Below are 24786 nucleotides of genomic sequence, written 5' to 3'. Positions count from 1 at the left end.
CTCTCTCTCTCTCTCAAACTCAACATCTCTCTCTCTCTCTCTCTCTCTCTCTCTCTCTCTCTCTCTCTCTCTCTCCCAGGTTACAGCTGTTCCACTCACAGTGAACTGTACAGTACATAAGCCCGTCTGTAAACCTATTAGTCGCCTACATATTCAGCATTTCTGGGCACCATGAGCGAATAATGAAATCTCACTATAGGGTTTAGACACAGTCAGTCTCTTTAGCGTTATGATAGAGCAAATGTCTGTGTAACTAATATTAGTGCCATTATCTATCAAATCTTACCGTTGGTAGTAACATTTTATATAAATAAATCCTGTTTATTTCCGCCATGTTTAATGATGTCCACCAGGAGTCTCCCCAACCTCTTGAGAGATTGAAAATAGGACTTTAAAATGTATAAAATGAAAGTCTTCAATGCAATTTCACTATAATAATAATAAATAAATAAATAAAATCAATCCATGTATTTGAAAAGCATGAAATTGCTAAAAATGCTGTTGTCACCCACCAGAAACCATAAATACAATAAGGTTTTTGCTGTCATTTACAAACGTGAAGTGTCCCTGTAGTTTTAAAATCTCATTTTCCTGCGGATTATTTTAAGAATATAATTGTACTTTCTAGATGAATGGTATTTACCTGTTGCCAATTAAATATTGTGGATGCTACATCTACATACAGGATTGAGTCTTAATATAAATTAAAAAGTGGGCATATGTTATAAGTGAACAAATGTTCTGCTCATCTGCTTTCATTCTCATTCTGTATGTCTGCATCCTCACTCTCTGGGAATTGTTGAATGATTGACAGCAGCAGTAATTGTTATTCCAAACTATGCAAACACACAAACCCAGACAATAATAACGTTCCTAAAGGAAAACCTCTGTTGGAAAAATGCAGCTCTATGATGGGAAAAGCCAGGCTGTGAACTATAAATCATTATGCAAATATTCCATATAGATTTGCAGATTAGTTCACTGTTGCCACTGTTAATTGGCTATTACAAGAACGTTGGTTGCGTTGTATAGCTCTACCTTTGAATATTTTTTAAGGGGGGAAAAAAAAAATCACAAAAACACCCTTTCTGGGCACCACATACACATTTTTTACATAGTTTCCTGGTTAAGTATTACCACAGACACTAAATTGCTTTTGTCTGTGCCGCACACCGTCAAACATGCAAAAGCAGACCAAGTCACAAAGTTTCTCTCCTTCACAAAGGCACACCATCGATACCAAACTGTGCTGTCAGTACATCAGAGTTGACTAGTCTCAGGCCTGATGTTGATGATTTATGTAAAAAAGATAAAACAAGACTTCAAGATTTCACCATAATAATGGAGTCATTGCCAACAAACTTGCCATGAGATTTTCCAACCATTGCATTAATTTATTTATTTAACTGCATTTTCTCTCAGAGCAGCACATTGTGGATTTTTGCCTTTTCCCTCCAGTCAGTGTGGAAACAATGAGAATGTGCCAGCTGCAGACACAGCCTCATGGCAGACGCAGGAGCAAAAAGATCATTTTACTGCTGTTCTGAGTGGGAAGAGAAACAATAAAGAGACTTCAGTAGGTTTATGACTACAAGAGCAAATTCCTTATAGATGTGATAGCAGCTAAAGTTCCCGATTCAGCGTAACTGGTGGACTTTTGAGTATTAATATGATAAGGAAATGTACGTTTTTTTAATTGTGGGATTATGGTTCAATAAGGGTAAAAAAGAGTGAATTAAACATCACTAGGAAAAGGAACTTTTATTCTACTTTATATATTATGTTCTGTTATACTGACAGACTGGGAGTAGCACTACTGTAGACCATCATATCATCATAATGTAACATCACCATAAATGTGGCCCATCTGGCTCAATATTCCAAGTCTACTGAATTCTTACAACAGCTCTGCGCGAGAAATAGACTGCAGGGATTAGTCTGATTCGTGAATGAATCATTTTTGAATCATTAAGTTTTGTGAACCGAATCAACGATTCATTAAAATGGCTTTGACGCTATTCGTCAATGAAAAGCTACTTCTCATGGAGATCGAGGGCATATGTCAAGATTGTTAGAGAACAAAGACTGTTCAGGAGTTTCTTTCTTACACACGACTATCACGTGGCTTTAGAAGACTTGAAAAAGTCCTAAAAAAAAGTTATTCATTTAATGTTTGGGTTACTGTGATGTCAGTCTAGCATAATAATGCGGTGCATAAACACAAGCACGTACCTTTAACATGTAAAAAATAATAATGAAAAGCAGCTTATTCTATGCCATAAAAATATTTAGCATAGATTTTATTTAATACTTGAATGTGCATATTTTTACAAAACTGAAAGAAATCTTTTGAAGATCTTCATGAAGCGCCCACCTCTGGTTGAATCTGGTTTAAAGGGAGGAGTCCACGAGCAGCTATTAAGGCATGAACCTGGTCTCTCCATGAGAACACACCCATAGAAGGCAGTGGAAAAGAAAGAAGCCTGGAAAGACCATTAAAATAGAGCAGCAGTGCACTTCCTTTATTTCCAACAAGCCCGTTCGTCTCCGAGGAATTTAACAGCAGTAGTCACACTAATACTCAGCGCGTGGCATCTCGAAAGGCGGTGGACATTGTACTTTTCGGCTGGGTGAGGAACTGGATCATTGTTGACATCGCAGAAGATCGTCTACCTCCCTCTAATTCTGCTGTCAGATATTAAAGTGAAGCAATGAAGAGTGTCAGGAGCTGTATTGGCACACTTGTGGTGCTGGTACTGTTATGGGTGGGAGAGATCGCAGAAGCGTGCAGTTGTTCCCCCGTCCATCCTCAACAGGCGTTCTGCAATGCTGATGCTGGTGAGTGCGTGTCAACAATCTCAACCATGCTACGCCACAATGCAAAATTGTTACTATAGCGAGTTTCTTGCAAATGCATCATCAATAGGGTTAATGAGCCTTTTTTATAGCACAAAGGCTTTACGTATATTGTTTAATGCCGCACAAATGTTAAGTAATTGTTATTAGAAAAACCTAAAACTACACAAATAGCCTCTGTCATGACAACAACAAAGTTCAAGGCTGCTCTGATGCTGCTTTGTAGATGAAATGAAGCATCACAAACATTGGGTTTGAGGTGGATAAAAAAAAGCCACATAAAAGCAGTACTAAAACATACCAACTCTGACCCATCTATGGATCAGAGGCTGCTCTAAAGCCGCTTTACTTATGTAAATGAAATGCAGCATCAGCCTTAAAATTAGAAGTACATTATTTAGAATTGTATTAAATATTTATTTCTAATAAATTATTTTAAAATTATTATTATTATTATATTGTGTTATCATTTATATATTTTTTGTAATTAATTTATTCAGATCTTTATATTATTCAAAATATCATAATGCTGCAACTATAATTCTAGTGTAAATACATTTATGCTGTCTGTCCGAGTAACTGAACCACACTGAATCAGTCCATGCACATTCAGTGACATCTAGACCTTGTTTTCAAGTCCAGATCTGTGAGGTTTTGGGTTGTGAAAATTGAAAACTTTTAGTACCCTTTTATGGGTTGTACTTGAATGTGTGGTTCATCTTGCTAGCGTTTTTTCTACGTATGCATCTGTGCTATTGTTTTAGTGCCCAGTGTGGATAACAGCAGATAAAGCGTTCTGTCTGTTGGTCTGTTATCTTTGGCACACACGTCCTGTTGCTCGAGCTGAATGACGTTTTGAGGTCTGTTAATCTCTATTTATATCTGGCTTCTCTATTTCATTCGTCAGAAACAACTATTTATATCTGCTTTACACCAAAAGCTTTTAACTGGCCTGAAAACACAGAACCAAAACAGTACATTAAGGGTGTACAATCCAAAATGAGACTGAATTATTTTGGCTTAGTATCATTTGTTGAAAGCAAATTGCCTGTTGCATGGGAAAATCATGGTGAGATGCCAAACAAATATGGATGTGGCAATCTTGTCTGCTGGTAAAAGACTGAAACCCAAACAGGATGATGATACATTCACACCATTCTTATTGGCCTGTAGATTCACACTGATTCACTGTCTAGCTGCAAGCCTCCAAATCATCTGCGCTCTTCTACAGCACAATATAGTGTGACTAGAAGGGCTCAACAGTAAGTTTTTTTTTTTTTCTACTGACCTGCAGTATTTCAGATTTCTACCTGATCTGCCAATGCCAGAACAAATACATGTGTCAGAAAAAGAATGTGTTCACAAACACAAAACATATAGAGATATATGTGTGTGTTTTTTTCCTTTACAAAATTGTTAAATAAATGTTTTATTGACTACTAACTAAGGCCTTCAAGCACCATTCAGACATGATTAGCTAGGTGCGCCAACAGCTGAAACAGAACCCAAGCCCTGTCTTGAGCTGCTAATACAAGATAAGAAAAATACACACAGGCCAGCAGTCTCTTAAAGTGTTTTAGAGGGCTTAGAGTTTCATTAGAACCCCGCAGCTCTTGCAGAAACCATCAGAGAGCATCCGACATCTGGCCGACAGCTCTGGATGTGCCAGAGAGGAAAAAGCAATGAAAGTCAAGGGCCTTTCAGAAATATGCATGTCATTCTTCAAACAGTGATTAAAGCTCACTCTTTGGCTGCACCACCCACCCTTGCCTCAGCACTCTGGCTTTGAACCAGACTTCTTGGATGAAGAGAGAAGGTTTTTTCCACCTTTTTGTGAAAAGTTAGCTTTAGTGGTTGTTGCGAGAGGTTTGCGTCTTTCCTGTCTTGCAGTGGAAATGAACAAGCTGTTAGCCGGAAATTAATTTAGTGCTCGTATTTCATAAAGTGACCGAACCAAAATGCGGTCATTTGCCCTTTGCGGTCTGTTAGGGTATTTGCAAGTATTCCTTTTGAATCTGTGCTTGGCATTAATAAGGTTTACGTGTCATATATAAAAACCTTAGTCATGAGGATCCAGTCTTCTGTTCCCTGTGGGAATGACACAGCCCCATTATTTACCTCGCAGTTCACTGTTACTGAGTCGAGCACAACATGCTTTTACAGAGTCTGAACAGTGACAGGACTGTCTCAAGACTGAAAACTGTAACATGAGCAATGCCACTAGATTTTTCTCTCTTTGAGCTTTTAGAGTCTGTTGTTCAGAATGCATTTCAAAGCTCAGAATGTTTGTTTGTCTGCAAAACCACTGAAAAAAATCATTTATTCATCATACAATAAGAGGACAGCTGGGAGTGTATATTGATTTAAAATTAGTAGGAATGAATCGAATAAAAAAAAACATTTAAGCAGCCAGTGGAAACTGCATGGAAATTTGTTTTCCGCCACTGAATAAATAATAAAAAAAGTAATTGTGACTGTTTGTCTCACAATTCTGACAAGTTACATATCGTAATTCAGAATTTCTTTCTCAAAATTGTGTGATATAACCTAACAATTGCGAGTTATAAAGGGAGAATTGAGATATAAACTTTTTTATAAACAATTCTAAATTCTGACTTCATAAAACTGACTTTTTTCCTCAGAACTGGACTATATCTCCTAATTGAGAGTTTATATCTCACAATTCTGAGAAAAGAAGTCTTAATTGTAAGATATAAACTTGCAGTTGTGAGGGTAAAAAGTCTAATAAAGAAATAAAGTATATTTCTATATGTAGCTCGCAATTCCAAGTTTAAATCTTTGAATTCTGAGATGAAAAGTCACAATCATCTTTTTTTTATTATTATTATTCTGTGGTGAAAACCAGCTTCTATGAAACTCAGAGAAGTCAACATGAAACCTAAGTTGACCCTATTTAATTTCTTAATGCATGTCCCTGATCTTATTGTGAATGATTCACTTGTAATGTAATTATAATTACAAGTCTTGTAATGTGAATGTAATTCAAAAAACTTAAACTCCATAATCTTCAATCTCTTACTGATGGATTAAATCAAGTCTCGTCCTACTCTAAATATTAGGGATGGATCAATATAGAAAATATACAGTGGGTATGGAAAGTATTCAGACCCCCTTAAATTTTTCACTCTTAAATGCATAATTACAGCCATTTGCTAAAATCATTTAAGTACATTTTTTTTTCCTCATTAATGTACACACAGCACCCCATATTGACAGAAAAACATAGAATTGTTGACATTTTTTGCATATTTATTAAAAAAGAAAAACTGAAATATACATACATATATAAAATAAACAGCTAATAAAAGGTATTTTATTTAAATAAATAAAAAAACACTAAAAACTAAAACTTTTAAATACTACAAGTGCGTATAGAAATCACAACATTATAACGTACAGTATGAAAAATCAGTCATCATTCTGAGACTTTAAGTGAGCCTTAAATGCCAGCTAAGGTAATCTGAATGTAAAAATAGAGTATACCGATATTAAAAAATCTCCAGTATTAGCTAAAAAGCCAATATGGTACAGAGATAGTGTATCTTTTGTTTCAGTGGCATGCACAGACCTCTGGAGGGGCTGGGAAGAAGTGGTGTTACGAGGGCACAATCATGGTGTTTTGCATGGAAATGTGTCAAATCATACAAACAAAATGAGTTATAATTCATGTTGACTCTAAAGGATTACCTTGAGGATTGTAACTGCCTCGTTTTCCTTGGTGCAGCCAGGGTTGTTTATACTGTAGAAACTGCCCAACTAAAGGCCCAATTATGCTGGTCATCTGCTCAAAATATTTACTAAGCCAAATGCCATGAGCTGGAATCGTAGCCTGATCCCTTTTGGCAAACTGACAAGCTCGGTGTCATGAGGCAAGTAAATAGACTGTAAGGGTCACAAGGGTCAGAGAGCAGGCCGGGTGTGGTGCTGAACATTCCTGAATACAGAAGTGGTGAGGATCTCTTTGGTGGAGGTTGAGGAAGTTATAAATTGTATGAAAAAAAAAGGAATTACCAGTGGAAGATGCCAAACGTACAAACATTTCTCCAAGGTAGCCCTTTGAAAAGGTTTGGTGTACCCAGAAGCCTTGTAGCAGGACCAGAGACTGCAGTACTAGGAGGCATGAAAACAATGCTGGTCATTCATGTAGAGTAACAAGGGAACCATAATGTAAAGGAGCAGACAGACTGCAGAAGTGTGCTGTGTCTAGCCATACCGATCAACTATGCTGTACAGACAGCCTAGACAACCAGAATTATTTCCCACACACTTTTAAGTGAGTAATACCTCTAGTGGGTGGTTTTATTGGTGTAACATTAATTAAATAACATAAATAGTAACATAAAACACCCTAAAATACTTCACTGAAAAAAGCAAGAAACAAAACTGTTTAAAAATAATAATCTGATGTAACACGGGGGCAGTTTTTCACAGTAGGTTTTATTACTTAAATTAAAAAAACATTTTTATTCAGGAATTTACTGTAAACAAATAAACTAAATGTGATATAAACTTATAGTGTAAAAATGTAATTCATACTTCCGTAAACCATAGTTTACAGTACAAAATAAATTCAAATCATGTAATGTAATATTTAAAAAATCAAATTTTTCACTGCATGTGGCAACTTTAATTAACTTTTTTTGTTTGTTTTAACAGAAAACTATTCCAAACTTAAATGCTTGGATGTTTCGCCAGTCATTACTATTACATATCCGGGTCTTTGGCAACCTATATATCCAACGCTGATGAATGTCTTAACTGCTGCAATGGCAGAAATTTCTCTAAATTATATTTTAATAACAATTACAAAAGAATAAAATAAAGCACATGTGATTTTGAAGCTTAGAATGGTTCAATATGAGCAGATAATTTTACCAACAATGTCCCTGATTGTCATCGTCAGAGCGCACTTCCCCGTATATTCAGCATCTGTCTCATATTCCTCATCTCAACAATATGACTATGTCATAATATGACATATTGTCATATTGTTGAGATGACGAATATGATATATTATACCTAAACCTACCCGTCTCCACCCCCTGATTCCTAAACCCACCCATCTCCACCTCTAAACCTACCAATCTCCACACCCTATATGTGGATCCAACCACGCCCCCTGGATCTTGTGTTCTAAAGTGAGGGGCTACTGGTAAATTATGAGGAAAAACGTCATCATTGACTTTCAAGCAGTGCCACGTTGAGAAATAAAGGTGAATTGCAATCATTGAGTCATAAGATATTTCATTATTGTTGCGCAGGAAAAATAAACTTAGGCTACACTATTGCATACCTCGGGTCACTAGCGACCCTGTATACTTTTTACAAAAAATTCAACAGAAAACAGACATTCTTTAAAAAAAATATTGTTACATTGTTTATAATTAATAGCTTGAGGAATACTAAGAAAGTTGATGTATGAATATAAAAAATTAAGGAGGAGGAGGGTAGTGAATGATGTCCCGTTCGCTAAATACCCGATCTATGCATCTATAGCCATATAAAAGCCCCTTAGTGTAAAGAAAATTTTAATATTCTAAAGAACCTTTTTTCCACAATAAAGAACCTCTTGTGCAATGGAAAGTTCTCATGGATGTTAAAGGTGGAACCATAGATGCTAAAGAAACTTTGTTTACGAGTTAGCATTTTTCATGTAAAAATTCCAAACATTATTTCCAGTGTACCACTCGTTGCTTTGACCTGATTCAGTGATGAGCCTCGAGAGCAAGGTTATTTTGGTTATTCAATTCAAACATACCTCGCTCATAAGTGGAACATTGCTGCTTTGATGTCAAACCAAACCAATCAGCTCTACCTGTTTCACAGAATAAAGATCTAGTCTGGAATCGGTCATCTTCGCTGACTCAGTGACATATGACAGAGCTCATTTCCACATTTAATAGCCTCAGACAGTAGCAGAAAACACCAGCAAAGAACTCACACTGCTTTGTTTTTTTTTTAAGTCTACTGAAGGTGAAACTGCATTTGAGCCTTGTTTGCAGGTCAAAGCCAAGCACTTAATTTCTCGTGGTCATAAAGAAGGAGAAAAGTATTTACCAAGAACATATTGTTAGCTGGAAAGTTTCTTAAAATGCATAAATATGCAAGTCCAGGAAATCTTCAACCTCCCACAGGCATGATATGTTTATTGCAATCACCTGATGCGTCACATGATTCATTTTCAATGATGTTTGTTCACCAGAACCTCATCTTTTGGGTCACACACAGCATGCCACAGTTTACGTCAGATTGTCGCGAGGATGTGACTTTTGGAAGCTGCATGTCAGGCAATTTGTTGGTTCTCCACCTTACAGGAAATGTTTGAAATTTCTGACAAAAAAAAAAAACATCCAAATGTGAAATCTTTCCCCACATTGTGTTTCGATAAATACTGGGAAATGAATGGCATTTAAATGCAGTCAGCAAACCTCACTCAAACCAGTCTTTCTCCACATCCTGCTGTGTCCGCTCTGACTGTTTATATACCCAGGCTCAAAGCAGTGGGCAGCATCCAACTCTCAGTTGTCCAGCTCTGACCTTTTCCATTTTGTTAAACCTCAGAGTCTTCGAACATCTGCACTGACTTTCTTGTACAAGCATTGACAATGATGTGCATAAATCCAGCAAATTCTGTCTTTTGTGCATCTTTTTTTATCTTTACAGTATGAAACGGGACATGGAAGTCTTGTAAATATCAAACAAAAACATTGGTCATGTGTTAAACTACTACAATGTGCACTTGTCCCATTATCTGCGCTGTGAAACATTACCAAACACTGAGAATAAAGTAATCAGAAAGTACGGTATAATATAAACCCATTAAATTATAGTCATTGATTTTAAAAGAAGTAGAATAACAGAATAATTCTGTTAACAAAAACTCTGATTAGTAGAATTCTTTTCATGATTTTTATCAGTAGAATTTAATATATATATATTATATATATATTATTATTATTTATTTTTTTATTATTATTTTTTTTTTAATGCAATTAAAAAGCCAAAATCTTCTAGAGAAGCATATGTTGTTGCTTCAAACCTTAGAGTTCCTGGAACATTTATATAATATTGTTAAAAGGCAGTTAATCTGAGAAAAAGAATGGGAGTTTTTTTGTATTTGATACCTATGAGGTGGAATAAATTTGGGTTGTGGTGGCCCTCAGTGAAGTCAGTGAGTGCTGTCTGTGAAGGTAGGAGTGGAAGAGGAGTTCGGGGACTTTTGGTGCAGTGGTCTGCCTGGGCTCTGTGCTGGTCATGATTGCTAAAAGCTGTGCAGGCATACGGAAACTCAGGATGTGGCAAGTATATGTGGTGGGTATATTTTCATGGAAACTATGACATTTGATTATGATATGTGTATATGTAAGAGAGTGTGTAAGTCATCTGTGGAGGGAGCAGGCATTGTGGGATATGCATGATTATCGGGCAACAGGAATGTGGGTCAGGCAGGAAAAATGAAGCAGTGGGAATGAAGCTGAAGACAGACAGTGCAGAACATCAATCCATTTGAACTGCAGAACTGTGAGATATAATAACCCCTCTGATGCTTTAATTATTAAATCTCAAAGAAAATAGAATAAACTTTTGATTAATATTGTGACCATAAAACTATCAGGATCCCACACAGAAAAAGCTTCCTTATATTTTTAGTTGATCAAATTTTGTGTGCTGGTGCTTACCGTTCAATGTCACTGTCTGTTAAAGGGGGGTGACATGCTATTTCATGCATACTGAGTTTTTTACACTGTTAAAGAGTTGGATTCCCATGCTAAACATGGACAGAGTTTAAAAAATTAAGTTGTACGTTTGAAGGCGTATTTTTGTTCCAAAAATACTCCTTCCAGTTTGTCACAAGTTTCGGAAAGTTTTTTTCGAGTATGGCTCTGTGTGACGTTAGATGGAGCGGAATTTCCTTATATGGGTCCTAAGGGCACGTCTGCCGGAAGAGCGCGCGCTCCCGTATAGCAGAGCACTGAGAGCACAACAGACATTCACTGATCAGAGCGAGAGCGTCGCGAAATGTCACAAAAGGAGTGTGTTTTTGGTTGCCAGGGCAAGACAACCCTGCACAGATTACCAAAAAAAAAAAACAGCATTAAGGGACCAGTGGATGGAGTTTATTTTTACAGAGCATCAACGGAGTTGTGCAAGTGTTTTTGTTTGTTCCCTGCATTTCGAAGATGTTTGTTTTACAAACAAGGCCCAGTTTGACGCCAGATTTGCACATCGTTTATTTCTTAAGGATAATGCAGTCCAAACGAAAAAGGATCACGATCGTCTGTTGGAACCGCAGGCGGTGAGTAAAACTGCTTCAAATATCTCTGTGTTGTTAACTTAGCTATCGGCGCGTAAGCACATCAAGTAAACAACATGCGATGTTGTCATCAAACTGCACTTTCCACATGTACAGCTTAAAAAAAAAAAAAAAAAACGACATAAAGTGGAACTTAGTCATTTTCCAAAACCGCTAAGCAAATATATACAGTTTCAGTACATACCACATAGAGACGTCCTGCTGTAGTGACTGCTGATGCTGCTCTTGTTAAATTTCAGCCTCTTGATCTGATTCTGGATCATAAATGTACGCTGAATCTGACTGTTAGCCAAGGTTTGTTTTGGATGTTTTTTTCCTCATGGTAATGTCACAGTTTCTAGCGCTCTCAACGCAAAAGCTTACTCGCGCTCGTGATTCTTTAGCTCCGCCCATACGTCACGCCTCCAGCGGCTCGTGTTTTTCCGGGAAAAATCGGTACAGACTATCTTTCTCTTATGAATATAATAAAACTAAAGACTTTTTGGAGTTATGAAGGATGCAGTACTACTCTATAGATACTCAAGATTAACAGGATATTGAGTGAAAACGAGCATTTCACCCCCCCCCCCCCCCCCCCTTTAAACGTGCAGTATGGAATTTTTGGCCACCAGGGGTCACTCAATCAAAATAATAACATAAGACGTACTTTGATGACGTCGGGAAAGAGCGTAAGGCTCATGGGAGTTGTTGTTCATTGGAACACGCGCTCTGTCGCTCCCTATCATTCCTCACTCATTCTAACTTAGTATTTTGACAATCACGTCTTTTCGAAAGGAGAGATATAGACGGTTTCAACGGCAACAACATAAACAAATGTTACTGCGCATGAGCGCTTTTGTGGACCTAACTTAACTTCCGGTAGACTTCCAAATAGAATCAATAACAACAGCCAAGTCCCTCTAGAGTAGATATTTTTTGATAACAAACAAAATGTTTGCTGCGTGGATCAGGCGGACTTAATGAAAATGCAATTCATTATTTGCCAACAGTAGATGTTTTAAAGCATAGACATAAAGCGAGAGAAATAGAGGTTTCCCCAGTAACAGCTGTAAACAAAGCAGAGCTGGTACGCTCATACGCTGCTATCAGGCATATAACATGCAAGTCTTCCTTCAGAAATACAGCGATATAAAAACACCTGTGCCTCGCTTTGATATTTAAACATATAAATGTAAGGAATTATTATTATTAAACGTGCAGTACTTAACGTTACTCAATGAAGCCTTTTTGAAAAAAAAATCAGTTTTAAAATTGTGGTGAGTCTCCAAAAATAAATAAATGTATGGGAAACACATCCCACAGCAACTGCGTTTGTAGATGGCTCCGCAGCCAGACCGATATACACAACACAGACCGGAGGTTAACTTAGAGAACTGCATTTGAAGCTACTTTATTCAGCTAGATATAGAACAAATGTAGATTTACCTAAGTCCGTCTGCGTTTTACACAAGACATCATCGTTTCACAAAATATACGGATAGATACAGTTAGCTGAATGGATCCATACCTGTTTATCAGAATGCAAGCGAGTTCGGCATCTCTCTGTAGTTTCAGCTTGTCACGAAGCTCTCTCTATCTTGGAAATGCAACTCCAATATTTACCCGTGTCTTGTTGCTTCTCTTGTCCCAAAACCATCTCGGGTCATTTATTTCACCCGTGCGTTTGCGCTTCACAGAACGTGCAGGCAAAGCATAATCATTATCCATAACTAAGTTATTGATTGAGGTTTAAATACGAATATAAATATAAAATATAATAGTCTCAATCAAGGCTACTACTTTTTCTTCTTCGTCTCGTCTTTGTTTCTGTTCACCTTTGTATTTGGCGGTTCCGCAGGAAGTTAGATAAACTACAGGGGTCAAAGTTTATATGACGCCATAGACGGGCGACAAAACGGAAATAAAGAAACGTGCCGTGTCTTCTAATTAAACTATAATTTTCTCCGGATTTGAAAGTTCGTGGAAACTGTCGGGATGATGTAAGTACACAACTAAAAAATATATATAACATAGATATAGTGATTTCTGCTATTTTTAAAGCATAAAAATTACATATTGCGCCTTTAAAAATGGTTGGGAGTTAGTTAGCGTTAGCTAAATAATGATTTGTTGTTTTAGAAATGTGGAGTCAAATTGCATTTAATGATTTGTATTTGTATGTATACTGAATGCTATTCCAAACTTGACTATTTATTCGTACAGTCATACAGTTTTATATAACTAATAATGACAGAATTTTCCCTTGATGGGTTCTTGACCATGACTCTTGCACATGTGACACTTAAACAGCCAGTATAGTGAAAAATGTACCATCCGATCTAAGCTAAAACTTGAGACTTTCTATGGGTCATCCGTCTTTCTGAATTAGCCACATCCCTGGGTTGTACTCAGAAGCTGCATGATGTTGGTAACAGAATGCTCTCTCATACTAATGAGTGACATCTGTAGAGTCAGGCAGTAGCTACTGCTCCTCACTGCGGGATGCTCTTTTGAGAATTGTTTGATTACTTCACCAGGAGAAGCTTGGCGTCCTTGCCCTCAAAACGTTTTTAGCCTAGAGTCGGGAATTTTAGGTGCAAAACAGCTTGTGTTGTAGCTTGCCCTACTTTAACACTGGAACCCCGATAAACTGGTTTTAGAATAAGACTATATTTATCTTTAGTTCTGGCACAGTGTTATCATGCCCTATAGCTCAGGACCAGGAAAGGCTTGACATACACAGAAAAGCATGCAGCTTGGACTGGAGGAAGAGGGGGGCTATCGTTAACTTTAAGAGCAATGAAGCCTTCATATTTGCGTCTTTTCCAGCCCATAAATTGAACCCATGGGTGTATAATAATGGCTGAGTGTGTTTGAGTGTGTGTGTGTGTGTGTTTTCCATTTTCTAGTTATTTTATGTCCCTGCAACCTACATTTTCCATGGTGAGCAAGGGCCTCAAAAACTGCAACCATTACACTTTGTTTTTCCATGTCTATCTCTGACTCTCCTGTGATATCATTCAACTATTTTTCATTTTCACATTTGAAGGAATAGTTCTGTCATCATTTACTCACCCTCATGGCTTTTGAAACACATTTGATTTTCCTTGGAGCACAAAAGAACATCGCTGTATTTCTGAGCTGCTCTGTCCTATACAATTAAAATAAATGGTGACCACTATGGTCAAGCAATATTTCTGGTCCTCATCCACTTTCATTGTATGAAAGACAGCAGTGGTAACATCCTTTAAAATGTTTCCTTTCGTGGAACACGAAAAGAAATAAAGACAAAGTTGTGTAATGACATGTGGAAATGAAGGAATTTTGCGTGAACTATCCCTTTAACCTCAAGTAGCCCTGAGAGTTTAAGTAGCGAGTCTAATTCAACTTGTAAAAAATCTAGTTTGTCTCATAAACTTCATTTGTATCTCCATTTCATTGCAGCGTTTGCTTAAGTAGTTTTGCAGAAATGTTCCTGAGCATACCTCAATTAAAACAAGCTGTCCTGACAAAATACACAGCCGATCCAAACAGCTGGCAAAGCATATCAACGCTACAGAAAGACTGCCTGTTTATGAAAGGAGCACTCCGGCTAATATCTTAAAGGGTTAGTTCGCCCAAAAATGAAAATTATGTCATTAATAACTCACCCTTATGCTGTTCCAAACATGTAAGGTCTCCTTTTATCTTCGGAACACAGTTTAAGATATTTTAGATTTAGTCCGAGAGCTCTCAGTCCCTCCATTGAAGCTGTGTGTACGGTATACTGTCCATGTCCAGAAAGGTAAGAAAAACATCATCAAAGTAGTCCATGTGACATCAGAGGGTCCGTTGGAATTTTTTGAAGCATCGAAAATACATTTTGGTCCAAAAATAGCAAAGACTACGACTTTATTCAGCATTGTCTTCTCTTCCGTGTCTGTGTGAGAGAGAGTTCAAATCAAAGCAGCTGGATTTCCAGTTCGCGAACGAATCATTCAGTTCACCAAATCGAACTGAATCGTTTTAAACGGTTCGCATCTCTAATACGCATTAATCCACAAATGACTTAAGCTGTTAAATTTTTTAATGTGGACACTCCCTCTGAGTTTAAACAAACCAATATCCCGGAGTAATTCATGTACTCAAACAGTACATTGACTGAACTGCTGTGAAGAGAGAACTGAAGATGAACAACGAGCCCAGCCAGATAACGAACAAAACATTGACTCATTCACGAGTCAAGAACCGTTTCTGTCAGACGCGTCCGATTCGTGAACCGAGGAGCTGATGATACTGCGCATGTGTGATTCAGCGTGAAGCAGACCGACACACAGAGCGTCTGAACTGAACTGATTCTTTTGGTGATTGATTCTGAACTGATTCTGTGCTAGTGTTATGAGCGCGGGTAAACCGAAGGCTTGAATCAAGGGCAATCATCAACAATGACGCCATTACGTCGAGCGCAAAAGAACTGGTGAACTGTTTTCTTCAACCGGTTTATTGAATCGAACTGTCCGAAAGAACTACTGGTGATCCGAACACCGATGCAACCGGTTCTTCACTCGTGAACGAGTCAGTCTATTGTTCGTTATCTGGCTCGGCTCGGTGTTCATCACAGCAGTTCAGTCAATGTACTGTTTGAGTACATGAATTACTCCGGGATATTGGTTTGTTTGAACTCAGAGGGAGTGTCAGCCACAAAAAAGTTAACAGCTTAAGTCATTTGTGGATTAATACGTATTAGAGATGCGAACCGTTTAAAACGATTCAGTTCGATTTGGTGAACTGAATGATTCGTTCGCGAACCGGAAATCCAGCTGCTTTGATTTGAACTCTCTCTCACACAGACACGGAAGAGAAGACAATGCTGAATAAAGTCGTTGTTTTTGCTATTTTTGGACCAAAATGTATTTTCGATGCTTCAAAAAATTCCAACGGACCCTCTGATGTCACATGGACTACTTTGATGATGTTTTTCTTACCTTTCTGGACATGGACAGTATACCGTACACACAGCTTCAATGGAGGGACTGAGAGCTCTCGGACTAAATCTAAAATATCTTAAACTGTGTTCCGAAGATAAAAGGAGGCCTTACATGTTTGGAACAGCATAAGGGTGAGTTATTAATGACATAATTTTCATTTTTGGGCGAACTAACCCTTTAATGTTTCAGACTCTTCAGACTGACCTCATGTCAGTTTTCGGAGTATGTTTTTCTGACTCAAACAGAAGAGGTGTGTATAGGCAATAACTTACAGCAGCTGTAATTGTAAGCTGGATTTACAAGCCAGCTGCTGATGATGAAGTTGTCTTGATTCATTTTCATCTGCAGTTGATTAACATGAAACTGCACAGTAATCATCTTCTCCTTTTTTTAGAGCTGTTTTTGTTTTTTTCTGGGTTTAGTCGACGGGACAGCTTTCAGACTCATAAGCTCTTTTTGAGTGTATTTCCAACTGATCAGGAGTAGGAATGTCATATTTTATGCAGAAAAAGGCATTATCTGTTAAAAGGGTGAAGAAAATGCTTACTTGTTACTGTATCTTGTTGCTGATGGGCCATACATTCAATCACAATCCTGAAATCACTCAAAAACAATTCTGTGCAAAAATGCATTTTTATACAAATATTTACAATTGGATTTATTTAAATATGCTTTACACTGATAAGTATAAAATTTGTTGAGTTTATGCCAAAGTGAATGTAGTTGCTGTAGTGTTTTTTTTTTTAATGTTGATTTTTTTTTATCATTATGTAGTTTATGTACTCAAATGTATTTAAATTTTAAAGTTCATATTTATTCTGAATTTAAAACCGAAATCATTCCAATATGCTTATTTGCTGCTCAAGAAACATTTCTCATTATTATGAATTATTATTATGTCTTTACTGTTCCTTTTGATCAATTTAATGCATCCATACTATTTTAAAAAAAAATAAAAAATCTTACTGACCCCAAACTTTTGAATGGTAACGTACAACAATTAAATATTATTTAATTCAGTTTTATAGAAATTAGAATTTTTTTAAATGCATAAATCTTCAAAAAGATTAAATGAAAAAATGAAAGCTGGGAACAAAAGAAAATATAGATTACATTACAAAACACATGAGTTTGGAACTGCACTGGGTCACTTATTTTTTATATACTGTACAAACCAACCGCAGTAGACAATGCTGAAATAAAGGACAGCAAAACTTTGTTATTGGTGCTGTGGAGTGGCTTCATTTTTGGGTATTCCCATGACATACCCCTGAAACTTAAAATATCTGTTCCCCTTTCTTGTTCTTGCCAGAGGCACTGCCAACACGTATAAATGTTGCATATTGTCACTGATCCTCATTTTAGGTGACCAAATGGCTATGTACACTGTGGGCATGGGAAGGACGTGGTTATTTTTGGGTGAATATGTTTCAAAAAGTGTGACTTGCAGTATATATCTGGACAACTTAGCAAACAGTTTGTCAAGCAATGACACAATCCACCCGTTTACTGAGACAAGTTTAGCTTTGAGGACAACATTACCCTGTAATTGTTTCATCGTTGGTTTACTAGGCAAATGTAGACAAGACCAACAGGTAAACAATGCACCATTTTGCAGCGATAGCTCATAAGCAGTACTTCATTTCACAGCAAAGTGAAGTGTGATTCATATATGGACTGATTTAATAGAATTAAGATCAATGTCCTGTAAAACACATATGGTAATTATGAATATCATCACAACACTAATTTTTACTATTAATATCAATATTTCATGTCAATTTGTTTACTTGTTTATTAAGCAACCATATAATAAGTCGGAAAATGAAAATTCATCTGGTCATTTTTGCAAAATACACCACTTCAGAATGACCAAATCTCTCTGTCAGTGATTTTGCAATAATGGCATGATTGCATAGAATGCATACATAGTACACTTCTACATTTGTCTTTCAGGACTAGGAATAGTTTCATTCAAAAATGAAATTCTGTCATTAACTTACATTCACATTGTTTCAAACCTGTATGACCTTTTGTGGAACAAGCAGCAGAGTTGTGGTTTAAGCAGCAGAGTTTGTATAAATGTGCTACACATTTTATATTAGAAGGTTTCCAGCTGTTTACACTTCTGTTAAAGTAAAGCTGCTGTATGAGGATGACACGGCTGAAGTTAAGGGTTGAGGAGGGTGAACGGTTTCTTTGAATGATAGAAATGCTTCTTTTCATCCCCTTAAGTTCCATTCTAAGTTTACGTGCAGTACTTAAGTGAAAAAAAAACAATAACAGCCATTTAATAATGATTTAGGATAAAAAGGGTGAGTATAAAAGGCAAGAGAATGAATGAGTCAGTGCAAGGATGTCATGTGTCAGCTTCTCAAGAAGAGGCGTCTCTGCCTCATGTTGGCTGACCTGACAAATAGAGTTAAAGAAATGCTGGACAGCTTCGAACGCTCAACTTGCAGGAAATTGGATTTGGTTTTGGGAGCATGACTCTCTTTAAATAAGAGAGACCTCTCGCTGGTGTTTAGACAAGGCCTCAGATGAGAGGTGGCATGGAGAAAAGTACAGCACAAGAGTCATGTGCCTTTTCATCTTTTTTTGATGACGTGACAGAATCTCTACAGCCCTTGTGCTGTAGCTTGTATATTTTACTGAGTCCAAGTAGTGGTGGAAAAACATTGAGAATATTCCACACATAAAAAAAAGACTCTTTGGCTGAACTTAATTTAGTTGCTGACAGTGGTTTTAAAACTTTGGATATGGGTTTTCTTGACATTGAATTAAACTGTAAACTGAAACTGCACTGGAAACATAACTGAATCGAGTAAAACAATAAAATGACATGCGTCAAATTAACCCAACTGAATCTTTTACAGTTAAAGTATAGCTAAGAACAGTGCATGTTAGCATGATAAATGCAGTTTTTTACCAACCTAAGCTCAAGCTCACCACAATGGTAACTCAAAACACCAACATAATAGAAACATTTCTCTGTTCCAAGTTAACAATAAAACTTCCTATTTCTCATCTTGTTGAAAACAATTCAAATAACACTTAAATACAACATGTACTCACCCCATTCAGTCTTGTGCAAGGTTGTGCAAATTGGAAATCCCCTGCTTCATTTCAGCAATGCTGCACAAATAGAAATTAAACATTATAGTCCCAAGAAGCCAAGTCAGTCCACTCAACGGCCATCTTGGAAGTTCAGATACTTTTATACAAGTTTAAGCGAGTTCCCTCCACATATAATGTCTCTGGTAAACTTCTGGTTTGCACATTTAATGGATTTCACAATAAGAAATTATTGGGTCTCATTCACTAACCTTGTGTATGCAACAATATATATATATATCTTTTTTTTTTTTTACATGAAATAATCATGATATATCAACATCTTTCAAACTAAAATTGTAAAAAAATTTATAAAAATGTAAATTAAAGTACAAATTAACTGAAACCACACATACACAAAAATGTTATCTGGATAGTCTTAAAAATGTGTTAAGATGAAATTTTATAAATAGATAATTAAGTATATTTAATCTTATAAGTATATCTTAAGTATATATTTTTTTAAAATGAAGGCACCATGAAACTTTATTTACATTTCACGAAGCTTATTAGTTTATTTGATTTAAGTGAATTCTCAATCATATTTTTACCATAATAGTAGATGAAATACAAATAGTTTTAGATGTAATTTTACTAAAACCCCTGAAAAGCATACAAAAAATCTTTTATCAAAACTGTGAGTAAACTTTTTTTTCTTTTGCATTTAGTTCATGAAATTAACATTTTCATTATTCTTTTCGCTGCAGTAATCAGGGCCAAAGTGGTTGGAAAAAAAGAAGTGGATTCTGGGAATGATATTTATGGGAACCCCATCAAGCGGATCCAATATGAGATTAAGCAGATCAAGGTGAGGGATGAAGATGACAGCTGTTATTCAGATCTAACCTGCAATGAAAATGTCTTTCATTGAATAAAGCAAGAGATTTTGTTTTATATCTCTCAGATGTTCAAAGGCCCGGATCGCCACATCGACGTGATCTTCACTGCGCCCTCATCTGCAGTGTGCGGGGTGACGAATTTGGAAACTAACGGCAAGAAGGAGTACCTCATCTCAGGTAAAAAAAAAAAAAAAAAAAAACTCATTTCTCTGCAGCTGTTGTTTTTGGTCAAATAAATGTACAGTCTAACCACACAATGTTATTGGTTATTGCCTTCACAGCAATGCACTTGCCAGTTAGCTTATGCTTCACTCGAGGCAATCCGTTTTAAGACAGGACAGAAGTTTACAAACCGTGACTTATTGATGTACAATGTGCTGAATTTACAGCTGGGTTTCAATACACTTCTCTTCTCTCTAATGAACTTGCTGAGCAGGCAACTCTAAAGGGAAAAAAACACAGAATATAAAAGTACGTCAAAAGATGAACACAGACAACTTCTGGTTTCCCCATCTCAGACCATTCCAGCAGAGCCCAAATTACAGAGTTGACAAGGCAGAGGTCTGTGGAGGGTAGCAATTGCCTTTAAAGCCGAAGTTTTAGAGGAGGAGGGGAGGTAAAATAATGAGAGAGCTGATCCTGTAGTGCGGAGTAACTGCTGAGGTTGTGTTTTCAAGGCACACATTCCCTTCTCCACACGGAGTAGAAACTACCCAGGTTTCAGACTGTAACCAGAGCAGACCTTCAGAAACCTTCGTTTTGAGCAAAAATAGAAACCATCTTGAGGTTGTTTACGTCATTGTATTTGTGTGTTCCCTCGATTTTTGTGAAGGCCCAAATTGTGGTTAGCTACTCCTATTCTCCACCATCAGGGTTCACAAGCTTTTGCACATAGTGTTTTTCAAATCTGTACTTTGATACTGAACAATAGATGACTTACAGAAGGGTTCGGTTTATAAACGTGGTGACTTGTTATGGTGTTCTCGTGCTGTTATTTTGTCTGTTGGGCCTCGTTGTGTCCGTGACTATCAGATGTTTGCAGATGGTTCAGATTGTTTTGTCTGCACATTGTGTTTCCAGGCAAGGCGGAGGCCAACGGCAAGATGCACGTGACTCTGTGTGATCTCATCATGCCCTGGGAATCCATGAGTGCCACCCAGAAGAAGAGCCTCATTCAGCGCTATGAGATGGGGTGTGACTGCAAGGTGAGTTTATTTCTCCTGTGGACACATAATAATCATTACTGTGGAACATACTGTCAACAAGGGTAGTGTACAATTCAGAATTATTTATTTTCTTCTTTCCATGCATTTATCCATGAATCAGTCTATTCATCAATCTGATTCTGAGTAATTATCTGTCTATTTTCTATTATGCATCCATCATTTATCCATCCATGCACCTGTGTAATTATGTCTTTCTTTCAATCCCTCCATTTGTCTATCTGTCTATCCGTCCTTCCATCCGTATATTAGGCCTATAACCCTCAAACTGTTCATATAGTGTATAAAGTGTGTTATATATCTTTGTTTTTTTCATTTGAAGAACTACATCATTTGGGTACTCAATACTTGCACTAGTTATATTACAAAATAGTGTAGAACAGAGCAGAAGTATTCCAAAACACACTTATAGAGACTTTAGGGTGGAATCCGAAGTTGAGTCAGTAGGCACCTACTGTACCTAGCTAGTATTTAATAATAAAATGTAGTTTAATTTTAGCATTGTTGTTTAAAATAATACTGGTTTAAGTATCACATCCTGTTTACAAAGATTGTTTTGCTGCACTCAGATCACACGCTGTGCAACCTTCCCATGCGAGATAAGCACCCAAGCGGAGTGTCTGTGGACAGATTGGGTGACGGAGAAGATAATTCATGGGCGCCAGTCCGACCACTATGCCTGCATCAAGAGAGGAGACGGCTCCTGCGCCTGGTACCGTGGAGTCGCGCCACCCAAGAAAGAGTTTCTGGATGTGGAAGACCCTTAAAGTTTCTCTCTCCCTCTCCACTTCACCCAATCTGAGATTCTTCCAAATATCATAGATAAGGTGTAATTTAATATCGACATAAAGACAAAACTCTACTAAATTGAAATTGAAATGCCTTAAGGCTAGATTATTGTACAGTCTTCATTAGATATCGCAACATGAGACAGAATGGAGCAAAAGTAACAACCCCACCTAAGGCTGGCACCCAGAAAACACTCCTCATCATGTGAGGGACAATCTTTAAAACGAGAGCACTTTCTGTCCCCCTAAACAGCGCTTAGATTTCTCTCTGCATAAAAGACTGAATGATCTCTGCAATCTCCTAATAATGCAGTCTCTCAGCTCATTTCGCATTTTCAGTTTCTGGTATTCTGGTCCAAACCCACATGGGGTGGTAGTGAAAGTATTACTTTTGAAGGTAGAGTAATTTCCCAAAGCTGTGCCAATTGGTCCGTTTAGATAAATGGTGAGGCAGGACTTCCCAGATAGTTCAAAGATGTGCAGGGACCTGGAAAGAACTTAAGACAGCTGGGATTTGGGAAAAAAGAAAAGAAAATTAAAGACCAAAGTCAATGTCGCTAGACATGAATTTGTGACAGAAAATTGTGCTGCTGACCAAATTTCAGAATGTTGAACCGTTGTATATGAAGCTGTTATTCATTTAACTTCCACTGTTTTTCATCATTGCTTCATGGCATATACAGGAATAACAATGTAAACATCTATTATCCTGAAAGACAGTTGAGTTCACAATAAGTTAGCAATATATAATAAATTCCTCTCTAATTCGGTTTATGCACATTTATGCATCAAACATCACTAATTAGTTTTGTCAAAATGTCTGTTTACCTTTCTGAATCTTGTCTCAAATGCCCACAATGAGTCCAATTTATGCATCTATTCCTCCGTTAATAGTTCAGTGTTGATACTATTTGCACTTTTTAAAGATAAAACCAAGAGGACTCTCTCCTCTGATTTGTAATTCTCATTTTTAGTGCTTTTGTTGTTGATTTGCAAACGCTTAATCTTTAAAATTTACAGCATCAGTTATCTAAGGTCCTAGTGAGCCGTTTTATCTTCTGTAATGTTCTTATTAGATTATGTACACGATGAGGTATGTAAGACTTTAGTTGCCATGGTAATGGGAAGACCCTTTGTTTTGAGAGAGTAAAACAAGGCTGATTGGATTGGCATGCAAAGACACAGGCCTATAGCATGCACTGAGAAAGAGGAAACAAAGAGAGAGGTTCCTTCCTCCTGAGATGTCAATAAACTCAGGAGTTTATTGGCAGCTTGAGAGGAAGGCACAGAGTTGGGTTGTTGCAACTGTCCCCTGATTGGGCGTTGCCAAGTCACGAGATTGACTGAGGGTGAGGCATTAAAATACTAGTTGCTAGGCGCTTCGTCAGGGTGAACCATGTGGTCCGATGTGGTCAGAGTGATTGAGAGAGAGGAAGACAGACCACTGTTGAACTGACGAAAGCAACAAAAGTTTTGATCGATTTGGAAAATATAATGCATCATAATCGTTGTACAAAATCAGCACCGAGATCATTTGTATTGACAAAGGGAGCATTCTTATGGGTAATTGTTCAATTCATGCCTTTCTATTTTGGCTATCAGTGTTCCAGCATGTACGAAGCTTTTTTTTTTTTTTTTTAGTGTGATTTAAATTAAGATTTTTGTTTCAGTATTCTCACTTCTTTCTTCATATCAGAAGCATTGTCATAAACGAGCTAGATCTCTTATGAATAGTCTATATGAATCTACAAGTTTAATGTTTAATATGCAACGACCTATAACTACTTAAACTGCTTTGTATGAATAAATGAATTTTAATGGCGTAAGTTAAATGATTTTGTTTCCACGTTTCTACTTTTTTCAAAATGAGTTATTACCTTTGATTTATATGATCATTATATTATTTTTTACCAGTCTTTGTCTTTCTCTTTTATGATTTGCTGAAAAGAGCAGGAATGTGAGACCTAGTGTCTGAACCACATGATAAAGTTGTGGTAGAAGAAGCAGACTATGCATGTCTTTGATGCTTTGTGTAATTCCCATGTGGACGTTCACTTGACCGATAAATATACAGTATTACCAAATAAAACATTAAACTACATCAGCTTGTCCCTTTATGATTTATTTAAATCTATGAAAATATATTACACGTATTAAATATATACACGCACGCACACACACACAGGGTACGAAAAGTATTCAGACCCCCTTAAATTTTTCACTCTGTTATATTGCAGCCATTTGCTAAAATCATTTAAGTAAATTTTTTCCCCTCATTAATGTACACACAACACCCCATATTGACAGACAAACGCCAAATTGTTGACATTTTTGCACATTAAAAAATAAAAACTGAAATATCACATGGTCCTAAGTGTTCAGACCCCTTGCTCAGTATTTAGTAGAAGCACCCTTTTGATCTAATGCAGCCATGAGTCTTTTTGGGAAGGAAGCAACAAGTTCTTCACACCTGGATTTGGGGATCCTCTCCAGTTCTGTCAGGTTGGATGGTAAATATTTAAGGTCTCCCCAGAGATGCTCAATTGGGTTTAAGTCAGGACTCTGGCTGGGCCATTCAAGAACAGTCACAGTTGATGTGAAGCCACTCCTTCGTTATTTTAGCTGTGTGCTTAGGGTCATTGTCTTGTTGGAAGGTGAATCTTCGGCCCAGTCTGAGGTGCTGAG

At 37.1% G+C, this 24786-nt stretch overlaps 1 protein-coding gene across 1 annotated transcript; it reads left to right on the top strand.

The window, feature by feature from the left end:
• The first annotated feature begins 2457 nt into the window (after window positions 1–2457).
• LOC113070568 (metalloproteinase inhibitor 2-like) lies at window positions 2458–24202 on the top strand. The gene is made up of 5 exons (XM_026243964.1): window positions 2458–2838; window positions 19959–20059; window positions 20156–20267; window positions 21171–21295; window positions 21883–24202. Exons 1-5 carry the CDS (start codon window positions 2712–2714, stop codon window positions 22078–22080), a joined length of 663 nt encoding a protein of 220 aa, XP_026099749.1. The 5' UTR covers window positions 2458–2711; the 3' UTR covers window positions 22081–24202.
• Window positions 24203–24786: the final 584 nt, after the last annotated feature.

The sequence above is a fragment of the Carassius auratus genome, unplaced genomic scaffold (assembly GCF_003368295.1).
Source record: "Carassius auratus strain Wakin unplaced genomic scaffold, ASM336829v1 scaf_tig00004576, whole genome shotgun sequence".
NCBI lineage: Eukaryota > Metazoa > Chordata > Actinopteri > Cypriniformes > Cyprinidae > Carassius > Carassius auratus.
The sequence above is the reverse complement of the archived record's forward strand: the minus strand, read 5'-3'. Positions and strand labels throughout refer to the sequence as shown.

Coding starts and splice junctions, on each gene's coding strand:
- LOC113070568 (XM_026243964.1), top strand. CDS start 2,712: ATGAAGAGTGTCAGGAGCTGTATTGGCACACTTGTGGTGCTGGTACTG. Junction 2,839..19,958: donor GTTCTGCAATGCTGATGCTG/GTGAGTGCGTGT, acceptor TTTTCGCTGCAG/TAATCAGGGCCAAAGTGGTT. Junction 20,060..20,155: donor ATGAGATTAAGCAGATCAAG/GTGAGGGATGAA, acceptor TATATCTCTCAG/ATGTTCAAAGGCCCGGATCG.